This window comes from Hemicordylus capensis, chromosome 2 (assembly GCF_027244095.1).
Source record: "Hemicordylus capensis ecotype Gifberg chromosome 2, rHemCap1.1.pri, whole genome shotgun sequence".
Lineage (NCBI taxonomy): Eukaryota > Metazoa > Chordata > Lepidosauria > Squamata > Cordylidae > Hemicordylus > Hemicordylus capensis.
The window spans coordinates 198,272,838-198,293,347 of NC_069658.1; the positions used below are offsets into that span (position 1 = coordinate 198,272,838).

The 20,510-nt window shown below is 48.9% G+C and overlaps 1 protein-coding gene across 1 annotated transcript in view; it reads left to right on the forward strand.

The window, feature by feature from the left end:
- LOC128346747 (nuclear receptor subfamily 1 group D member 1-like) overlaps window positions 1-20,289 on the forward strand; it is a 36,061-nt gene extending 15,772 nt beyond the window's left edge. The window contains exons 2-8 of the mRNA XM_053300363.1: window positions 5,671-5,961; window positions 7,917-8,005; window positions 9,262-9,406; window positions 10,434-10,951; window positions 14,092-14,277; window positions 15,207-15,417; window positions 17,080-20,289. Coding sequence (XP_053156338.1) covers window positions 5,671-5,961; window positions 7,917-8,005; window positions 9,262-9,406; window positions 10,434-10,951; window positions 14,092-14,277; window positions 15,207-15,417; window positions 17,080-17,276 — 1,637 coding nt within the window. The 3' untranslated portion in view covers window positions 17,277-20,289. The remainder of the gene's footprint in view (window positions 1-5,670; window positions 5,962-7,916; window positions 8,006-9,261; window positions 9,407-10,433; window positions 10,952-14,091; window positions 14,278-15,206; window positions 15,418-17,079) is intronic.
- Window positions 20,290-20,510: the final 221 nt, after the last annotated feature.

Below are 20,510 nucleotides of genomic sequence, written 5' to 3' on the forward strand. Positions count from 1 at the left end.
GACCGCCTCTTTCGGTTGCCTGCATCCACGGCCTCCCCGGCGGTTCGCGTGCAAACGCCGCCGCCTGCAGTCGGCAGCAGGAGCTGTGCCGCGCGGGCCATGTGAGCCGCGAGTCAGGTGTCTCCCACCCCGCCTTGGCTGGGCTCCAGCACGTTGCTTGTTCCTGACAGTCGTTCAGCAGCCGCCGCCAGAGGCTGACACGTGAGCCGCTGACCCGATTGGAGGCTCCGCTCCGCAGGGGTGGCGAAGCCGAGCTGGGAACCGGAGCGCTTTCTCTCCGTCCCCCGCCCCACTCCGATCTTTTCTCCTCCAGCGATGGGCAGGCGCTAAAAATAACAGAGCTTGTGCTTCTTGGCACAGATTCACCGCAAACACAGTGGGGTAATTCCGGGCATCTTCGGCCTTGGGCAACCCCAGCAGTCTCCCTCCCTCCCTCCCTCCCTCCCATGTGCAAAGGGGCAGAGTTGTTAAGGGGACCTCCAAATTGGTTGAACGACGCCGGCGGGTAACCTCCTTTAGAAAGAGGGTGAAAGCCGAGCTATTTAAGTGGGTGTTTAAATACCGGTTAGGAATTAGTTATAAATTTTTGTACAATTTTAGTTTATACTGGGCAGCATCTAAATTGGGGCAGTCATGTCTAAATCCCATTGAAATTAACGGGACAAGTTAGTCACAGCTAACTTGTCTCAATGATTTCATTGGTGCTTAGTCACGACTAACTAGTCTGAGTGCTATATATGGGTGCTATATTCTCTGGGTGCCAGAGAAAAAGCTCTAAATTACATATATGTGTGTGTACACACACACACACACACACACACACACACACATATATGATTTAGAGCTTTTTCTCTGGATGGAAAAGCAGAGTAGAAATATAAAATGAAAAATAACACTACCACAAGTCATGTTTGGACTTTGTATCCCAGAAATGGAACCATCCATCTTTTAGCCCTCTTAATAAAAATCAGTAGAGGCTTTAAGGTGCTTATCTTTGGGTGGACCTCGCCAGATAAGCAAATCCTGAAAGAGTTTTCATGAACGGGACAGGCCAGTCCATGAGGCTTAGTGAAGGGGTCGCTTTGTGCAGTGGACCGAGAGAGAGGTGGACAGATTAGTGGGGAGTTTCCTGTGCCCACTGGCAGCCTCAGCCCACCTCCAGCTGGTCTGCACCACTTCTCCAGTGTTGCAGAGGCCTCAGCTGCTGCTGGCTTGCTGCTGCTGCTGCTGCTGCTCCTCCCACCCACTCCCTGGATTTTAAAAAAGGCAGAAGTGGGGTGCGGCACAAACGTGAGGTGGAGAGGAGAGTGCTGTGTTAGGGTGGAGAAGCTCTAGTCTAGCCCTCCCCTGTACTCTCCCTCCATGTACTTTCTTTTCCGTACCCTCGGAGCACATCAAAGACTCATGTTTTTCTGGGTCCTGTAAAGGCTGTTAATGGGGGAGAGAAATCAGATGTACACTGCAGCCAATGTAGATTTTTCTGTTCATAAGATGCTAGCAAATGTGGGCTTCATGGAAATGTCTCTTGAGGTGTGGGTCTTGTGTCCTACTGGGGATGGAGGAACTGGGGCTCCCTGTGAGATGCCCATGTATTCTAGGGCACTTAGGATGCCTGGTAGGCATAAGGACAATGCACGTGTGCAACCTTTGGTCCTGTTCATTTTGGGGGTTTGGATTGTCATTTCAAAAAACCAATATTGCATTCCTAATATGCAATCCTAATATAATCCTGTACCCAGTGACTAACTCCTGCCCTGCAGCTGCTATTCTAAGTTTGCAAAAGCAAGCACACAGGGCCAAACGACACATTTAATGGAAGGCATCATTTGGCTTTCAGGCAGCAGTCTCGTGCATTGAACCGGAGACTTTCTGCATGTCTCACTGCATCTCTGTACAGGGATCTCCTCTTCTTCAGATGAAGCCCAGAAGTGCAAAAAGAGGGGGTGCAATACACCAGCCTTTCCTTTTCTGCAGCTTCTTCCTAATATCCAAGTGGCCGTAAGGCTGGGGTGCACAATTTTGGCCCTCCAGCTGTTGTTGGACTGCAACTCCCATCATCCCTGACTGTTGACCGCTGGAGGGCCGACATTGTGCAGGTCTGCGCTAAGGTGTTCTAGGTGGGGGGATAGTTGCCTAATTCACAGCAGTACTAGCATTGAAATCAAGGGCTGGCAGATTAAAGCACAAAGAGGGCTCACGGTAGCCCTGTTCTGCTTATTTTCTTTTCGACTATATTGAAAGGATAGGGGATAAGAGTTAATAGTGTTAACGGAAGTCAATCTTCTCCTGTTTGATATACATTTAGGGAACTTGAAGGGTAGTGACTTTTTTTGGCTTGGAGAGGCCTGTGATCTAGAAATAAATCAAAGGGGGTTCTAGAGCAGGCAGAATAATAATTCCCAGGATGACCCTGAAGGCTTATGGTCCACCGAGCAAAGGGCTTTGAGTGTGTTCTTGCTGGGTTCAAATTCTTTCCCAGGTCCAAACCTGATTTTAAGGTTGGCAGCACCTGCAATCTGAAGAAGCCATTGTTGCCCTTATAAGCATCAGAATACCCACGGAAAAAAAAGAGGAGGTTTATTTTTGGCACATGAAGCCAGGGGTTTTTGCAGGACAGAGCTTGAGTGACTATGATTGGTCCTTGCGGCAAATTAAACTCATTCTGTCACCAAAAGATGGAGAGAACAAGAGCGCAGATATATTTGCTTGGAAAGTACATCTCCATTCCTGATGTAGGTCACATGCAAATGTGTGTGTGGGAGTTCAGGCATACAAAGACAAGACACGGGTTCTCTCTAGCTTCTGTGTGGTCCACTTTACAAAGCCTTCATGCAGTTGAGCACATCCCGGATCTTTGGGGAGAAGATGTATGTTGGGACAGCAAAAGAAAGTGGCAAGCAGCAGCTAAGGGGGTATCAGGAGAGGTGGGCGGAGCTTAGAACATATGAGAACTCCGCTTTGGCTGAGTTCAGACCATTGGTCCATCTGGGTCAGTACTGTCTACACTTACTGGCAGTGGCAGCTCTCCAGAAGTTTCAGACAGGGGTCTTTCCTAGCCTGTCAGGGATTTCCTGGGGGGGTCTTCTGCATGCAAAGCAGGTATTCTGCCATTGAGCTATGGAGCCTTAGGGCTAGGAGAACGAGAGAAGAGTAAAATGGGATCCAAAGAAGGCCTCTTTCAAGGACCTGAGCAGCAGGAGCCCCAAAACTTGGCATTTGTATGGGGCTGGAGCAGTCAGGTGCCCACTGACTGAGCAAGGACAGGGCGTATTTTCTGGCCCACTATTCTTGCTTAAAACTGTGGGCCCCTGCGGGGAGTGAAGGACCCACAACTCATTAGTAATTGCTTTAATATTTATCTTTATAATTAATTTTACTGCAATAATCAATGCACTGAAAATTGACTCTCCCCCCCCCCCCCCGTCATGGTTGTTTCTGGCCCACTGGGACGTGTGAGCTGTGCACCCCTGGCCTAGATACATATACCAGGCAGTATATAAATAAATACGTCTCTTAGTAAAAAAAAACCTGCTATATGGAACCTCCATGTTCAATAGAAGTATACCTCTGAATGCCAGTTGCTGGGAAATGTTGCCTCGCCTTCCTGTGGACTTCCTGGAGGCATCTGGTTGCCCCTGTGGGAAACTAGATAAACCATGGGTCTGATCCAGAAGGGCCCTTCTGAGTAGTTGGAAGGATCTTTTCTGCTTGCTAGCTGCCACTGCTTGCATTGGTGGGGCAGGAGGGAACTCTGGGCTCTGTTTGTGTGAGTGCAGGTGCTCAAGAGAAGCCTCCAAGTGAGCGACCTTCTTCCCTGTTGGCTGCTCTCCCCACTTTGACTACAGCGGAGTGTTCAGACTGCATCCCCTCCCGACCTTTCTCTGGATCTAGAACTATTGTAGGCTGGAGTGCAGACAGTACAATGGGGTGGTTACTTAAAGCATGTCCAGGGGCAGTGAATAGAGTTAGTTCTCTCTTCTCCCCGCCCCCCCCCGCAATGTACCGTTCCTTAGGGAGGCCTGCTATGAGCCTGCGAGCCAAAGGGACCTCTGGCTGGGCATTTGCAGGAGCCTCTTGTGGGGTCTTGGCGCTGCCTCTGCCTCCTGGCACAACTTCCCGCTGGCCGCTTGGGGTTTGTGCCTGTGTCGATGTGCCATCCGCTTGCCCTCGTTTCCAACAGCACGGGCCTCTTGGGCCACATGCCCTGCTGCTTCCCTGGCTCCCATCTGGAGCCACAAGAGGCTGCGTGCGTTCAGTCGGTCAGGGGCTGTGCGCCTTCAGACTTGGCTGCCAGCCCTGCTGCAGATCAGCGCCACAACTCACGGAAGGAAGTTTGGCGTGGGTGGGTGGGGGGTTGGGGGGGGTTGGCAGCGACCGTTTGCGGTGGCGGTGTGACCCCATTCAAGGCCGGTTTCCCAATTTCCTCCTCTGCCCTCCATATGCAGGATTTGGCAGGTCAGGCGGTTGACACAGAATTTACGGGGCTGAAAAGGGAGAGCAATTGTTTGCTGAGTCTACCAGGGACAGGATGAGGAACTGTGGCTTTAAATCACAGGGAGATTTGGGATAATTGCTAGCGATGCAATTGAGTTCTACTAAAAGGGGTGGGGGTGGGCTGCCATTGCTTTCCATGTGAGGTGGGTTTCATCTTGTACGAGGAGCCCAGCTTAGGAGGAAGAGACTGCCTGGAGAGACTGCAGAAGCATCTTCCTTGGAATGTTTCCAGGAAAGCTTGAACTGGTTGGCAGCCTCAACCTTTCCAGACCCAGAAGTCTTCTCCAACCTGCAACAGGGGACTCGCCTTTAATTTGCTAATATTTTTCTTTTCTCTTGGCAATATCCTTCGTGGCGATCCACTGCTTTTTTTGGCAGCCATGGCCAAATTGCCAGGGCATTCAATACTCTCTTCTCTGGAGAAGGGAGAAAAAGCTTCTCCCCCAAGTGCGCTTCTGGAACTCATTGTCATGGAATGTGGCCATGGCCACTTGGTAGGCCCCCAAGTTGCCAAATGCTCAGACTGGCTATTCTGGGGTTGGCCTCCTCTTGATTTCTGTGTGGGAATCCTCTGGAAGGACCACCTTTTCACAGTGCACCTGCCCTCTGCTTTTGGCACGTTGTGGCTTGGGTTGATCTGTGGGTGGCATCAGTCCTGCCTTTGGACAGACTAGATGGCCTTTCAGTCCTTGCAGCCTTTTGATTCTGGTGTGCTGCTTTCCTTTGAAATGCCAGTGGCCACAGGATGTGGTGATGGCCACCAGCTTGGGTGGCTTTAAGAGGGGATTCGATAAATTCTTGGAGGGCAAGTCTATCAGTGGCCACTAGTCCTGATGGCTGTGGGCTACCTCCAGGTTCAGAGGTGGGAGGCCTCCTTGAATACCAGTTGCAGGGGAACTACACTGGGAGAAGGGGCGTGCCTTCATCTCCGGCTTGTGGGCTTCCCAGAAGCATCTGGTGGACCACTGTGGGAAACAGGATGCTGGACTAGATAGGTTTCACGCCTGATCCTGCAAGGCTAGTCTTATATTCTTATGTTTTACCAGCCTGCTCAGCTGGATTCTTCTGGTTTCTGATGATTTTTTTGAACAATATTTGGGGAATGAACTGTCTCTAGTGCAGTCCGTAGTTCCTGTGCTGATCTCTGCCCTCACCCCACTCCTTCCCATCCTCCAGGTGGCGTGATCCTGTATGTGGGCTCAACAGCTGGCTCCAGCCCCACCCCAGGCAGCCCTCCCAGTGGATATCTGGTGCCTTCACCCCAACACTCTCTGCCCTCCTCGCTGGAAGAACTGACTCTCACTGAGATTGGGGCCATCAAGCCACAAAGGGCCAGCTCCCCCTCCTCACCCAAGGTCGCCTTCCAGTTCCCAGAGGGGATTCGTTATCCCAGCAAAGGACAGTCGCCCCCAACACAGAGCAGGGTGCCTACCGTCAAGCAGAATGGAGCCACCGGCACCTTCACCAGTAAGTGACGTGCAGTCTGCCCGCCTCTTTCTTCAGTGAAGACGGGGCAGGTGGGGAAGCAGAGGCCGAGGCAGCCAGTGGTGGAAGACTGAAAGGCAGAAGCCTAGAGAGGCCCTTACCCGCCAACATTCCAACAGTAAAAGTAGGGACAGGCCTATGAATGTGTAGGGGTGGGGCCAAGCCACTTGGGAGGCGTGGCATACAGTTCTGACTGGGCACATGCCGCGGGTAGAAAGTGCGCAATGAAGTGCATGCAGAGCACATTACTGCAGATGACCAAAGGCACCGAGCCAGGCCCATTCCCTCCAATGGATACACTTCTAAGAACCCACCCGCATACTAAGGATGGCTGACCAAGCCTCCCACTCACTATTACACATTGCTGAAGACGGGGCTGTACCTTAGTGGTGTGCACCCATTTAATGCAGGGGCACTAGAGACGTGCGGCCTCTGCCCACTCACTTGGAGGTTTAATGTATAGGGGCTCTGGAAAGGGAGCTGCATTGTGGAGAACTGCAATTTGAGCAATTCACATGAAGAAAATCGAGCAAGGCATTCCCAAGAGGCACAAATAGGGCCAGTGATTTACCAGGGACAGAATTCCGAAGAGAGGGACTTCCCCGGATAAATAGGGACGGCTGGAGCCTATGGAGTTCAAGTCGCCACATGTTCTTCTTTAAGAGCTTGGCTAGTGGGGAACCTTGGGCTCCACTGTGATGCCAAGAACTGGTTTAGCACCGCAGCTCAGAGCAAGTCGTGAGTCAGGAAGTCCAAACCGACCTCAGCCAAGCTCTTAAGTGGCTGTAGGCAAGCTGCTCTCTTTGGCCTCAGCCCCCTTCTTCTGTGGAAAGGGGATGATGATGCAGGCCCACCTCACAGGGTTGTGGTGCATATTGGGCTCGTTCTCACAATCAAAATCAGGGTAGGAGGCGCATCCAGCCAAGTTCAAATCCTTTGCACTCCCGAGAGAGGGCCATGTGTCAGCAGATGTTGAGCGGGGAGGAGGGGGAAGTGATCCCCTGCTAGCCCTGGATGGGGAGGGTGGCGTGGAGCGTGGTTTTCCTCCACCGACGCTCCAGTGCTGGGTCCAGGAGTTGGGTTGGCTGCTGCCGTCCCGCCCAGATCAGGGCTAGCAGACAATCCCTTCCCCCTCCTCCTCCCCTCAATGTTTGCTGACACACAACTCTTTTTTTGGAGCACACACGGGGCTCGAAGGTTGGCGGGACACGCCTCCTCCCCTGATTTTGATCGCGAGTACCAGCCCATAAGAAGACTCTTATGGGCCCTCTAAGGTGCTTACAGAAATAATGTTAGGTAACAAATCCCCAGGGCTGGTATCAACCTTTAGTTTTATGTAAGGTATCTTTACAGCAACTCTTTGTGTAGATGTGAGGCCTTGTTATGCCTGCCATTTCACAGATGGGAGGAGCTAAGACTGAGGGCTAGTTCAGATGATACTTTGACTGGCCCTTTTAAGCATACAAGGGGAACATGGGCAGGCATTCCTCACCCCCCACATTGGTCACACCCTCCTTTAATTGTGGGGGGAGGGTTAGTCTGAATTGGCCCCTACTGCCCGATCTTAATAGTGTATTAAAGCATGGGTTGAGGGGCAGTTCAGACAAAATGCCCCCAACACAACTAGGCAGTAGGGGCAGGAGAGACCTGTGTGCCCATGATGATCCTCCCCAAAGCATTTGAAAGGGCTGTCTGGAGTATCATCTGAACTGACCCAGGGTCTGCCCAGAAATCTCTCCAGTGCATCCTTTGTTGGCCGGAGATCCGAACCTCGGCTTCTAAGGGCTGTGGTTCTAAGCCTGCTGGGAGTGGTGGTAGCGAGAGAGGCGCTAAGGGTGGAGGGAAGAGCTTAGGGCTAGGTGGAGAGTTAACCAGGCAGTGTACAAATACAATTAATTAAAAAAAACCAAAACCATAATTTGTCTTTCCCCCAACAGAGACAGGCGGGATGGTGCTACTCTGCAAGGTTTGCGGTGACATTGCCTCAGGCTTTCATTATGGCGTCCATGCTTGTGAAGGATGTAAGGTGAGCTGTGGGACCAGAGCCGGGTAGTGGTGGGAAGGAAGTGTGTGTGTGTGTGTGATGCACATACCTATGTCTACATACTTTTGTTGGTTCTGTATACCTTACTACGCAAATATCTTCCTTCCCCTTTTTTGTCTAAATTTATCTCTGCAGTCATGAGGACTAGAAACATTTGAATAAAAAGATCAAAGCTTTGGCACCTTTTGAGACAAAATTCTACACATGCTTTGTGAAATTATGGAATGAGCTCCCTGCTGAGATACGATCCTCCCCATCTCTGGCAATTTTCAAAAAACACCTGAAAACCCATCTTTTCACTCAAGCTTTCTGAGTTTCCTAAATTTTGGGGTTTTTAATATCTGGTTTATTTTAAAATTAAAAACCCGATTTTGGGGGTTTTAATCATTGTAATTGTTTAATTGTTGTTTTAAAATGTTTTTAAATTGTTAATTGTTATATTGTTTTTAATTTGTTTTAGCTCTTTACTGTTTTAGTGGTTTGTTTTAATTGTAAACCGCCCTGAGCCATTTTGGAAGGGCGGTATACAAATGAAATGAAATAAAATAAAATAAACAAACAAACAAATAAATAAATAAATACTGGCATACTGAATACACACAACTGTGACTCTTGGGAGTGTTTGCACATATCTCTGGGCTACATAGCAATGCATGTAATCCAGTGTGTACTCTGCATTAACTAGTTCATTTCTAAAATGCTTTGTAGAAGTGACTCGTGTTGATTCTTCCCTGCTCTTTCCCCTATTTGCATTGATCACTGGAATACTGCACTATACCATACTCTTAGTGAAGTGGGATGGCGGTCATGAAAGTAGATAGAAGAAAATAAAAGGAAGCTTTAATAATTAATGTTCTTCTTCAGCTGGCCAATCTAATTGATCCCTACTGTGTTACAGTTCATCCAAACTGGCCCCTTGGAGTGTGGGGGAGAATTAATTAGCATTCGATTTCCTAGAACGAATGATGACACCTTCCGCCAACTTCTAAAAAGAGACATATGCAAACACTTCAGGACTTGGAGCGTTTCCAGTTTTGAATAGCAGTATGATTGAGTAACTTAGCCTAGATGTCAGCCCGTGTGACTACCCTGCAAATTGACATTTTTTACTAGCCGTTTCCCTGTCCCAGTTCTCAGGTAGGCTTAAGCCCCAGCAACAATTAGGACAGCAATTCATTTCTCCTCTGCAGCCCTGTTGGCTCTGATCCACTGAGCCCCTGTCTGTTTCTGTCCACCAGGGCTTCTTTCGCCGCAGCATCCAGCAAAACATCAACTACAAGATGTGCGTGAAGAACGAGAACTGCCTGATCATGCGGATGAACCGCAACCGCTGCCAGCACTGCCGCTTCAAGAAGTGTCTGGTGGTGGGCATGTCCAGAGACGGTGAGCATCTGGGGGGGATGGCAGCCTGTTGGAGCCGGCTGTGGAGCCTGTTGCTTCTTCTTCAGAGTTTGTCCGAATGACCTGAGCAACACCGGGTGCTGTGTTTATCGGGCGCTCACAGGCTGGGGGCAGAGCAGTTGCTTTCACTGCCTGGGCTGTAACGTACACTCTCGTAAGGAATGGCAACCCTGGTGGCATCCCCTAAAATGGCTGGGAAATGGAGTGGGAGGGGAGAAGGGGGCTGGAGAACTGCCCAGGTATGTTCTAGCCGGAATGCAGCCGCAGTGGTCCAAATCTCAGCCACCCTCTACGGCAGACGTATGTGGCTTGCTGCTGCTCTCCCACAGGGCATCGTGTCAGCACATCCTTGGCTGATAAATGGGACCCTGGGCTGATTTATGCTTCTGAGTCAAGGTTTCCAGAGCAGCAGAGGAGGATGTGGGAGGAGGGGCTCCTGCCCAGAGAGCAGGCAGTATAGCCTTTGATTAATGGACACAACTTTCCCCCTGAGTACATGATGGATGTACCCAGAAGCTGGATGCTAATCTTGGCTTTGCGATGGCTCCTTGGATTCTGGAGCAGGTTTGGATCTGGCCCTCCCGGCCTTTTGTGGGACAAAGTTGTGCCCAAATCAGCAGTTGCCATCAAGCCCCAAGTTTAAAAACCATCAGTATTGCACACACCAAGGGGGGTGGGTGGGCGGAGGGGCAGGCAGTGTACCTGATGATCTGACCCCTGCCTGTCCCATCCACATTCTCTGGGTGAAATTTTGAGATGACACTGAAGGTCGTGCAGCTGTTCTGAACTCCCTCAGCAGCAGGGAGTTCCTATATCAACCCTATGTCTCGGGTTGCCGGGTCCAGCACTGTTCCGGAAGGGAGAATGTTGGTGGGTGCAGCTTCTCCCGTAATCGTGTTGGGGCTGTTAGCAAAGTTTATGCCTGGCGCAACCCTCTGCCTTGACCGGGCTGCTTGAGTCCTCCTTCCCCATGGCACTCACGCTCCCCTTCTCTCCCTTCCGCCGACAGCGGTGCGCTTTGGGCGCATCCCTAAGCGAGAGAAGCAGCGGCTGCTGGACGAGATGCAGAGCTACATGAACAGCCTGAATGAGGCTCCCATGGATGTTGTCCTGAGCCCCGAGGCAGATGCCCCCCCCAGCCCAAGCGCCCAGGAAGAGGAGGCCATTACTGCCATTTCAAGGGCCTACCACGACATCTTTGTGAGCGGGCAAGACCGCCTGGGCAAGTCTGGCGGGACCCCAGGGAGCGAGGCCTGCCCCTTGGCCAACTACAACGACCAGCAGCTGAACAATGCCTACAGCTATGGGCCGTATGAGTCGGCCACCCTGCGCCTGTCAAGCTACAGCCCTCAAGAGCCACCCAGTTACGTGGACAACAGTCCCCGGTGCTTTGGCAACGAGATCTTCCAGGCCCAGCAGGCCAGCTATTTGCACAATGCTGGGAGCTACCCAGCTTTTGAATATGGCTACCCTGAGGCAAATCCCCAGAGGGGCTGCCCCTGGCGAGGAACGACCAGCAGAGGCATTGTAAGTACCCAGTGACCACCTTGGGGACTCTTTGCCACAGGATGTTGAGACAGGCACCAGCATGTAGGCAGCTTTTGAAAAGGTTTAGGCCTCTTTACGGAAGATAGGGCTAGGAGCTGTAATTGCTAGAGATGGAGCCTCCATGCTCAGAGGCAGTATACCTCCGATGCCTCCAAAAGCTTGGGACAAGCCACAGGGGACAGCTGTCAGTGGTGTGCATGGAACCGGTGAGGGGGATCTCTTTAAGGATGGGGGAGGGTGCTCTTAACTCTCCCGCCACCAGCTCCCTGCTGGTGCACATGCAGCAACAACTTCTGGTCACATCCTGTCCGAGGAGGATCCAGGGCAGCAAGGAGGTATGCTACCACCCTGCCGGACCGTTTGAAAAGGCAGCGCCAGTGGGGGGAATGCGGCAGGAGGGGTAAGAGCACCCTCCCCCTACTTAAAGAGACCCCCACACACACCTTCAAATCAACCGAACCGCCGGTCTTTCAGACTGGTTTGGAGGCCCATGAAGGTCCTGTGCACATCCTTAACAGCTCTTGCCCTTCTGCCCTGTGTGTGCAGCCATCTGGGGCTTTTTATTCATCTCAGTGGTTGGTGAGGGCAGGGAGTTCTAAGGGGGCACAATACCACGTCCAGGTATAATGGAGCCTCAGGAATGACCCATTTTAGAAATGAGACCCTGGCTGAGCAGCTGCAGCGGAAGATCACAAAACCTTGTGGGCCTTACCTTGGTAGCTCTGCTTCAGGATCTCTGATAGAAAACCTTGGGTTCCCCCTGCTGTACATTGGTGGTACTGCAGGGGTGATCAGCAACAGAACAGAGGCCTTTTGTTTGATTGTTGGGTTTTACTATTCAAAAGTGTGAGCTGCTGCAAGAGCCCAAAGGACTAGTGATGTTGCCTATCAGTTTTAGCATTAAATGAAACAAACAAACAAAATGGAACCACGAACATTAATAGATAGGGAGGCTTGCTTGCTTGCTATCTTTTATTTATTTATTTATTTATATTAGATTTCTATACCGCCCTTCCAAAAATGGCTCAGGGCGGTTTACACAGAGAAATAATACATAAATAAGATGGCTCCCTGTCCCCAAAGGGCTCACAATCTAAAAAGAAACATAAGAGAGACACCAGCCACAGTCACTGGAGGTACTGTGCTAGGTAGGGGTGGATAGGGCCAGTTATAGGGCCATGTAAAACCAGCATATGACTTGCCCTTCTGCTGTTGTAACCTTTTCCTCTCTTAGAATAGGCGTGCTTGTTACACTTTGGCTTTTTATACCACTTCAGGTGTCATGTTCTTCTTCAAAGAATCCTGGGAGTTGTAGTTTATGAAGTGCTGAGAGTTCTTGTTTAGATTCCCTTAACACCCACCTTCTAGATTACAGTTCCCCAGAGATAAGGAATGACTGTTAAACTATATAAGTCTGTGGTGTAGATATTTACATTTCTATCCTGCTCTTCCTCCGAGGTGCCCAGAGCAATGTACCTGGTTATGTTTCTCCTCACAACAACCCTGTGAAGTCGGTTAGGCTGAGAGAGAAGTGACTGGCCCAGAGTCACCCAGCCAGTATCATGGCTGAATGGGGTATTAATAGGGATATGCCTCACGGTAGAGATACTGTTAGTTATCTGTGGCGGGGTGCCAGTCTGTAAAATCAAAATAGCAGGAGATTAATCAAGGCTAGTGCCAGTCTGAAGCCACTATATGTTTGATCGTACAGCAGGGAATGTGTGAGCCATAGACCTCTTTCCTGCTGTCAGGACAGAGTTCAGTTTGAACCAGCTCTGGAGTCTCATTCAAACACTAGGCCTCCAGCCCTGGAGCATGTTCACTAATTATAAAGATTAGAGTGTCCCTGAGCAAATGCAAAGTGCTGTTAACCACAGTTTATTCCCATAATTGGGATTAGGGTGTCCAAAAACATCCTAATCCGACCCAGAGCGTGTCTTTTGGGCACCTGAGCCCTGCAATCATTCTTAAAAAAATTAAAATCATTCACTTGAATTAGGGCAATTATAAGATTTAGCATGCATGAACGCATGGTGTGGCTTGACCACTTCAAAAGCTTGCCTTGTTTATTTCTCTGCCTCCCTTTCCTGGGACTACAGTTGTACCTGGTCCCTAACCAGTATTTATTGAAAATCCAAAAGTGATATGCACACAAATTGTGCTAAATATATAAAACCATAAATATACCTCGGTTCCTGTTTGCCTTGTTTGCAGCCCCTTTCATGACTTTGAGGCATGATCTGCATGCAGAACGTGTTCTTTTCATACAGGACCGTCTTCACAGACGGTCATCACAGGACTTTGCACATTAGGATCTGGAAGTATGTATTCATTCTTTACTAGATATAAGCAAATAGCAAATTTGTTTTCTCTCATCTTATGTAAGAAGTTAATTTTCTGCAAGAACGGGAATGCTTGATGCCTCCCAAAGTGCCACTCAGAGCAGGTGACCAGAGCCCTAAATTGGGTCTTGAGGAAGGGAATAGCTGCACTCTGAATTCCTTTCCTCAGGGCTGGATTTAAGATCAGGCGACTGACTGGAGTAGGGCATTGGGGAGCATCAGGCATTTCAGATCTTTAAAAAAAATAAATAAATTAAAGAGCTTACATAAGACGAGAGGAAACAAACTCGCTTTTTAAAGCCAAATCCAATTTTTAAAACCCATTTTTCTTCCTGTGGAGCTCCTTGGCTGGAAGTCACCACCACTGGGAGAAAGAAAAGACAAGCAGCTTTATGTATAAAAGAATGGGCAGGGGGAGGTTCTGCTGTTCTAGGGACTGGCTGCCTCCCCCCACTCTGGCCCCGCCAATACCTTTCCTTTATATCTCGCTGCACAAGTTGTACTTGTTTTCACCTGATTTTGCCATGCATTTTGGTGACATCAGTCACCTTGAGAGCCTGTTCCATGGCGGAAGGGTGGGTGTTCCATGGCGGAAGGGTGTTCCGCCTGTTCCATGGCGGAAGGGTGGGTGGAGGGGAGATGCATTTACAGTATAAAAGAACAGAATAAGGTAACGAACAGCCTTGCTTGTTTCTGAGAACAGCTCGTTTTCTGTTTTGTTTTTTGGTAAACCAAGGGTTCCGTTTTGACCCTGTTGCCTTTCCTCCTTGCACGCAGGCCTGTCCCCTGAACGCCACCCCCTACTGCAACAATGGGAAGAGCAGCCAGCAGGTGTGGGAGGAGTTTTCGCAGTGCTTTACGCCGGCCGTCAAGGAGGTGGTGGAGTTTGCCAAGAGCATCCCAGGCTTCCAGTCGCTCTGCCAGCAGGACCAAGTGATGCTGCTGAAAGCCGGCACATTCCAGGTCAGTGACTCTTGCTGTGCACTCCTGACTGGGACGAGGCCGGGCGTGTTCTGCGCGTGGGCAGCCCAGATTCTATGCAGGGAAGAAAGTGATGCAAATGGGAACGATCAGCATATACTTTCTGGATTACAATATTCTTCTGCCGAGATGTGAGTCTCCCCCCCCCCCAAAGGCGCAGTTCAGTTTTGGGGTGCTGTTGGAGTGGCAGGAATGGAGAGAGCAAAAATATGATTTTTTGTGGGAATACTTTCCTCCACAACCACAGGAACTAGGACCTCCCCCCCCCCCCTGAATGAAAATTTGCATTATTACGAAAAGAAGATCAGCTGTGTTGGCAGAGTTTCGGGGCGGGGGAGGCATGCTTATGTCTCCACCTGCCTGTGGAACCCCAGCATCAGAAGCACTCTTGCCTTCCATTCAGGGAATCCTAATAGTTTAGCAAACTACACAGCTCAAGGAATTAGGGTGGTCTGACTCTTTGTGCTCTTTTGCCTTTAACTGCGGCATAGCAGGAAGAAGTTTAACAAATGCAGCTTCTCCCATCACAGTGCCAGAATCAGTCAACCCCCACCCCAAGCTTCTCTGTGCCATGTAGGAGCCCTTTTCAAGGCCAAGCAATGGCAGTCTTGCTTCAAAACGTAACATTTAAGAGTTGCCCCATAAATGGCAGGTGGAGGGGGGGTATAGGAGTCCTCTGTACCCCACTCCCATCAGGCCCATCTTCCCTCTTTTTTAAAAGACCCTGGGAATTCTGCATCTCTTCCATCTGGTGATAGGGCATTTTAACAGGCAATTCCAAAGCCTAGCTTTGGAAATCTGTGAGTTATAAGCTATGGAAGACTCTTCTGAAGTTGTTGAGATATTTCTCAACATGCTGAAACTGGCAGTGCCTCACCTGCTCTCTCCCCTTTTCTCCTTTCCCTTTGCAGGTGCTAATGGTGCGCTTCTCCTCCCTGTTCAGTCCCAAGGAAAAGGTGGTGACCTTCCTGAGTGGAGAGACATACTCGCTCTGCAGCCTGCGTACCATGGGCATGGGCTCCCTGCTGGATGCCATGTTTGAGTTCAGCGAGAAACTCAGTTCACTGGGCTTGGATGCCCAGGAAATGGCTCTCTTCATGGCCGTGGTCCTCGTCTCAGCAGGTGAGTGTGAGCCCTGTCATAGCAGCATCATTGGGTTAGAGCCAAGGGGTATGATTGCCACATCCTATCCTAGATAGAAACTTCTGTGCCTTGGTTGGCAGCTTTCCCTGACCCTGCAGTCCTGGGATGGGAGTGCCCTATAGAACGCTTACCTAACTCCGTGAGAGTGCTTCAAGAAACAGCAGCCTTAGTCAGGTTGGAATCCGAGAGCCTTCACTGGCAAGTCAGGGCAGGGATTAAGCTGACCCAGGACCAGGTTATGCACTTTGGGGCCTGATCTGGAACATTTGAAGTAATTGCAGAAGGCCTGACTTAGCTATCCCAGTTTTTATGATGGCCGCTGCTTACCCAGTTTGAATTATCTCAGGCATAACATATTTTAGTGGTAAACCGCCTTGAAATTTCCTGATAAGGGATAGAAATAATAGACAAAGACGGCAGCTGACATCCAGAGCAGCCAAATCAGGACGTAGCCTTGGAGTAGTCTTTGGGGCAGAGAGGCTACTGAGAGCTCAACCAGTGTGCCATGCAGCAGCAGAGCATGCAGGAGGGGGTAGGGATTTTTACTGCTCTCCTCTGTCCTCATAGCTGCTCTTTGCTTTCATAAATATGTCCCCGAAGGTTGTGCAGCCCTCATGGACATATGTCTGAAGGCAAAGAGAACTTGCAGGAGCAGGAGAAAGCAGCAAAAATCCCTTCCTCTGCGTGCGCGCGCGCGCGCACACACACACACACACACACACACTACTGCTCTGCAGCACTCTAGAAGATGAGGATGAGCTCCAGCCTTCTCTCTGCACCAGACGCAGATCCACTATGTCCTGATTTGGCTGCTCTAGATGTCAGCCAATGTATCTGAACATATGCAGAGAGCATTTTGCTCAGTACTGAGATAACCACTGCCAGATTTTACACACCTGGGATTAGGAGGTACAGACTCTAAATGGATTTTAGCTCCAACACCCTCTTATTTTACAAATTAGCCCCTGGGTGAGGTTAGATTCACGCCATGATTGTGTATGAGTACAGTGAAAGTGGAGTCAGAAATTACCCATAAAATTCAGTTTCCTCAGAATCCCAGCTTTTAGGTGTTTTTTTGTGGGTTTTTTTGTAGCAAGTTCCTAATGTTTTGGGGAGAAAAGTTAAAAGTGTGTCAGAAATGCTTGGTGAAATCTCAGAACCTAGAGGAATTGTTGACTAAGATTTCCAGAGGTTAAGGGCAGAGTTTCTGTGCCCCTCCCCTTTCCATGTTTAAGAGAAACAGATTGTGCAGAGTAGGAAAAACATCACCCAACAAATCACACACAATTAAAGAAATTACGCACATCTGCTATATTTGCCTAATTTATACAGGTTGCAAAATCCATTGGTGCAGATTTTGGGGGTACCTTAGGGCAGAATTTTAATACATTTTTAACACAGATTACACACAGATGTTGAATTGGCTTTGGTATCTGACCCATTATGATATCTGAGTTTATTTATTTACTGCATTTCTAGACCGCCCCATCCAAAGGCTCTGATGGCTAGTTTGATACTAGCTATCAAGTAAATATTGCAACTGTTCAATGTTTTTCTGGGCAAATAAGCCCACAGAAACACCGTTTATTCTCCAAGTTGTTTCTGTTTCTGCCAGTTTAACAACTTTGCTTTGGTCTTTAGATCGCTCGGGCATCTCTGATGTGGATGCTATTGAGATCCTCCAGGAGACTTTAATAAGAGCCTTGAGAACTCTAGTAACTAAGAAGCATCCAGATGACTCCACACTTTTCCCCAAGCTGCTCCTCCGTCTCCCTGACCTGAGGACCCTCAACAACCAGCATTCGGAGAAACTCCTTGCCTTCCGGATCAACCCTTAAGCCCACTGGACCACCCAAACCCTCAGAGTTTGTGGAAGAAGAATTGAGAATCAACCATCAAGCAAATATAATGCATTGGACTACATTTTGCTCTTTGGAAGAAGACGACGACGATGATGAAAGAAGAGGAGCAGAAGGGATCCGGCAAGGGCAGGGAGCCCATCGCTGCTGGGATCTGCTAGAGCAGATCCCTCCCCAGTGAGGAGTTCAGATACAGGAAGAAGGGCGCGTTTCCCGGCCCGCGCTCTCCACGGCGCCGTGCGGATTGAAGATCATTTATTTGCTAGAGGAGATCAAGCAAATGAACTGGACACACGTACCGTGTTGTTTCTAAATATGTATATATCTATGTGTATATCTTTTTTTCCTTTATGCTATTGTCTCAAGGTTCTATTCTGTATATATAAACTGAGCGTTGTGTACATAATAGTGACTGGTAGCTCTCGGGAATACCCACAGACATCCTGATGAGGTGATCATGGCCACCTTAGTTCCTTTTCTTAATCTGCATGCTACTGTAGCCCCAAGTCTCTGGCTCTCTTTTGGGGCCTCTATTCCCTTGCTGCTATCTCTTGATAGCAGGAGCAGTATATACAGGGCTAAGTGCTGCACTGTCTTATGATGTTCAATATGTACTGCAGATTTTACTGGGTAGCTGTTAGGTAGAACTATTTGGTGGCCAGTTTCCACCCCTCCCCTCCAGGTGAGCAAGTGGGGCCACAACCCTCTTTTGTCTTGTCTGATGTGGATAACTATATTCTATTTTGTAAATATATCAAAGAAACCAACACAAAGGGGCTTCCACCAGTTCATGGGTAGAGTTGTACTTGACTGTCCAAGATGGCCAAAGCATGTTCATGAGGCCATTGGTGAAAGAGAACGATTGTAGAGAGGCTAAGTCGGTCGGGGGTCAGAAAGACAGTTCCAGTGGAAGGAGTGTGAGTACTGTTGAATGGGAGAAGGGAAGTCTAGATGAGCCAGGATTCCTTCCATGCCAAGTCAGATGCAGGCAAGCAAGCAAAGCAAGCTCAGCTGTTGGGAAGAAAGAGCTACGCCAGTCAAACACTCCTAATGCCGTTCTGCCCAAACGGACCGGTTCCTTCCAGACAATGGTGCTTTTTCTGAAGGTTTAAGCTGTGAATAGTGCTTCCTTCCAGAGTTCCAGCACCTGGCTTTCCATCCTAACCTCCTGATATCTTTCTCTTTCTCCCACCCCAGGACGGAGCTTAGAACCCTGGAGTTCTTGTTGTCTCTAAACTGACTTTGTTAGTTAACGTCAGCTGTGTTCTCACAATCATGGCGATCTTGGTTAAAGAGTTAACCAGGATTTCTGAGCCCCCAGAAATCTGTGAGATGCAGGTTCCCCAGACAATCTTGATCAAACCGCCATGGTTTAACCAGGATGGTTATTTATCCTGGTTAAATGCAGTTTAACCACGGCACATTTAATCTGTGGTTAACCAGGATTGCCCAGGAAGTCTGTGTTCCCACAACAAGCTCCATGGGACCCAACTATCCAGGTGAGCTCTTTAACAAGGATCACCGTGATTGTGAGAATGCAAGCTTCATCTCTGTTCCAGATTTACAAATCTAAACCTAGACCTCTGGCTAATCAGCCTTAAGCGAATAATAAGTAGACTCCTTTTCCCCGAGGGGTTAGGATGGAACTTAGAAGTGCTGGTTCTAAGAATCCCGATTCATTACACTTCAGGCTGTGTGTACTTGGCACTTTAATAATAATAATAATAATAATAATAATTAATAATAATAATAGTTCAAAAAGCAACCATACTGTGCCAAGAAATGCCAAAATCTATGACTTGAAAAAGTTATGCAAATAAAACACATTTGTATGTATTTGCTTATTCTGCACAATTTATCTGGCTTCCCCAAACATGGAACAGGGCTGTGGGAAGGCACAGGAAGTGATGCAGAGCGTGGAAGCTCCACTGCCTAACATTGGAAAACCTGCTCAGCAGTCCTTCCCTCTCTTCCGCTAGGCTCTGGCACCTGGGAGGAGGCGCCGTGGAGGGAAATATGGTGAGTGCAGGGAGCATTCGTCACTCATCCTGCACATTCCTTTGGTGCTTTAAATTGCACCCTGCTTCCCACTTTACATGTGACTGGGGCGCAACCACATTTTGAAGAAACAGCCTTGCGTAGTTTGGGCTTGAGATTCCACTAGCTAAAGCCCAACCTGTTTCAAATAATATTCTCAGCCATAAGGGCTAGAAGCCTGATTTTTCTTTTTTAAATGGCAGCTGACATCCTCAGGATGCTGGATTTTGTATGAGATACCACATCCTCTACGTGGAGTCTGGTAGGACTGCAGACACATGGATTGCACACACCTGTGGCTATGTGAATCCAGAGGTCCCAGTACTCCAGAAAATGCATTTTTTCCCCCAGCTGGTGCCCAGATGGTGTAGATTCAAAAGAAGGAGCTGAAACGGAACCCTTGTTTGTTTCTTTTTTGAAACTGGTAAGGGAGGTGACCAAAAAGGGCACTGGGGCTCCCTCTCCTGCCCAGTAGGACCCCCACCATCCCAACTTGTCTGTGGTCAGCTCTGCCCTGTTCTCTGCATCGATACATATCAGATCTTGACATCCCAGTTACAGGAGCTTCTCATGGCACGTTTCCGTCACCCTCCTGTGTGCATGATGTGGGGAATAGTTGTGTTCTTTGCAGGGTGGGAGGGACACTGTTGCTGCTGTTCAACACTGCTTTTAAATAAAAACCAAACGTTGCACTTTTGTTAGAAATCTAGAACAAATGTTATATATAAATTATATATATAGAGAGAGATATTATAAAAGAATTCCCTCCCTAAACTGGAGTATATTTGCTGCAAAGGGAAAATAGAGAGGGTTTCTTTTGCTGCTGCTGCTGCTGGGAGTCCAAAAGACTCGCAAAAGAGGCCGAGAGGAAAAAAAGAGAGAGTTTATTTTTTTGTCTAATATTGAAGTGCAATAATATATGATAAATAAAATAAAGCCTTGCTTAACAGTGAAACTAGCATCTGTCTTTGGTCATTGCTAGGGCAACTATGGGCTGTAGCACAGCTGCCGAGAGTATCATGTCCCAGGCACAAACCCGGACATCTCAGGTTGCAGGGCTGGGAAAGCTCTCTCTCCCTGAGACTTTGAGGAGCTGTGGCTTATACAGAATAGATCATCTAGGCAGGTGCACCATGCATCCAGCCTGTCGCCATCTCTTTCCCAGGAGCGACTGCA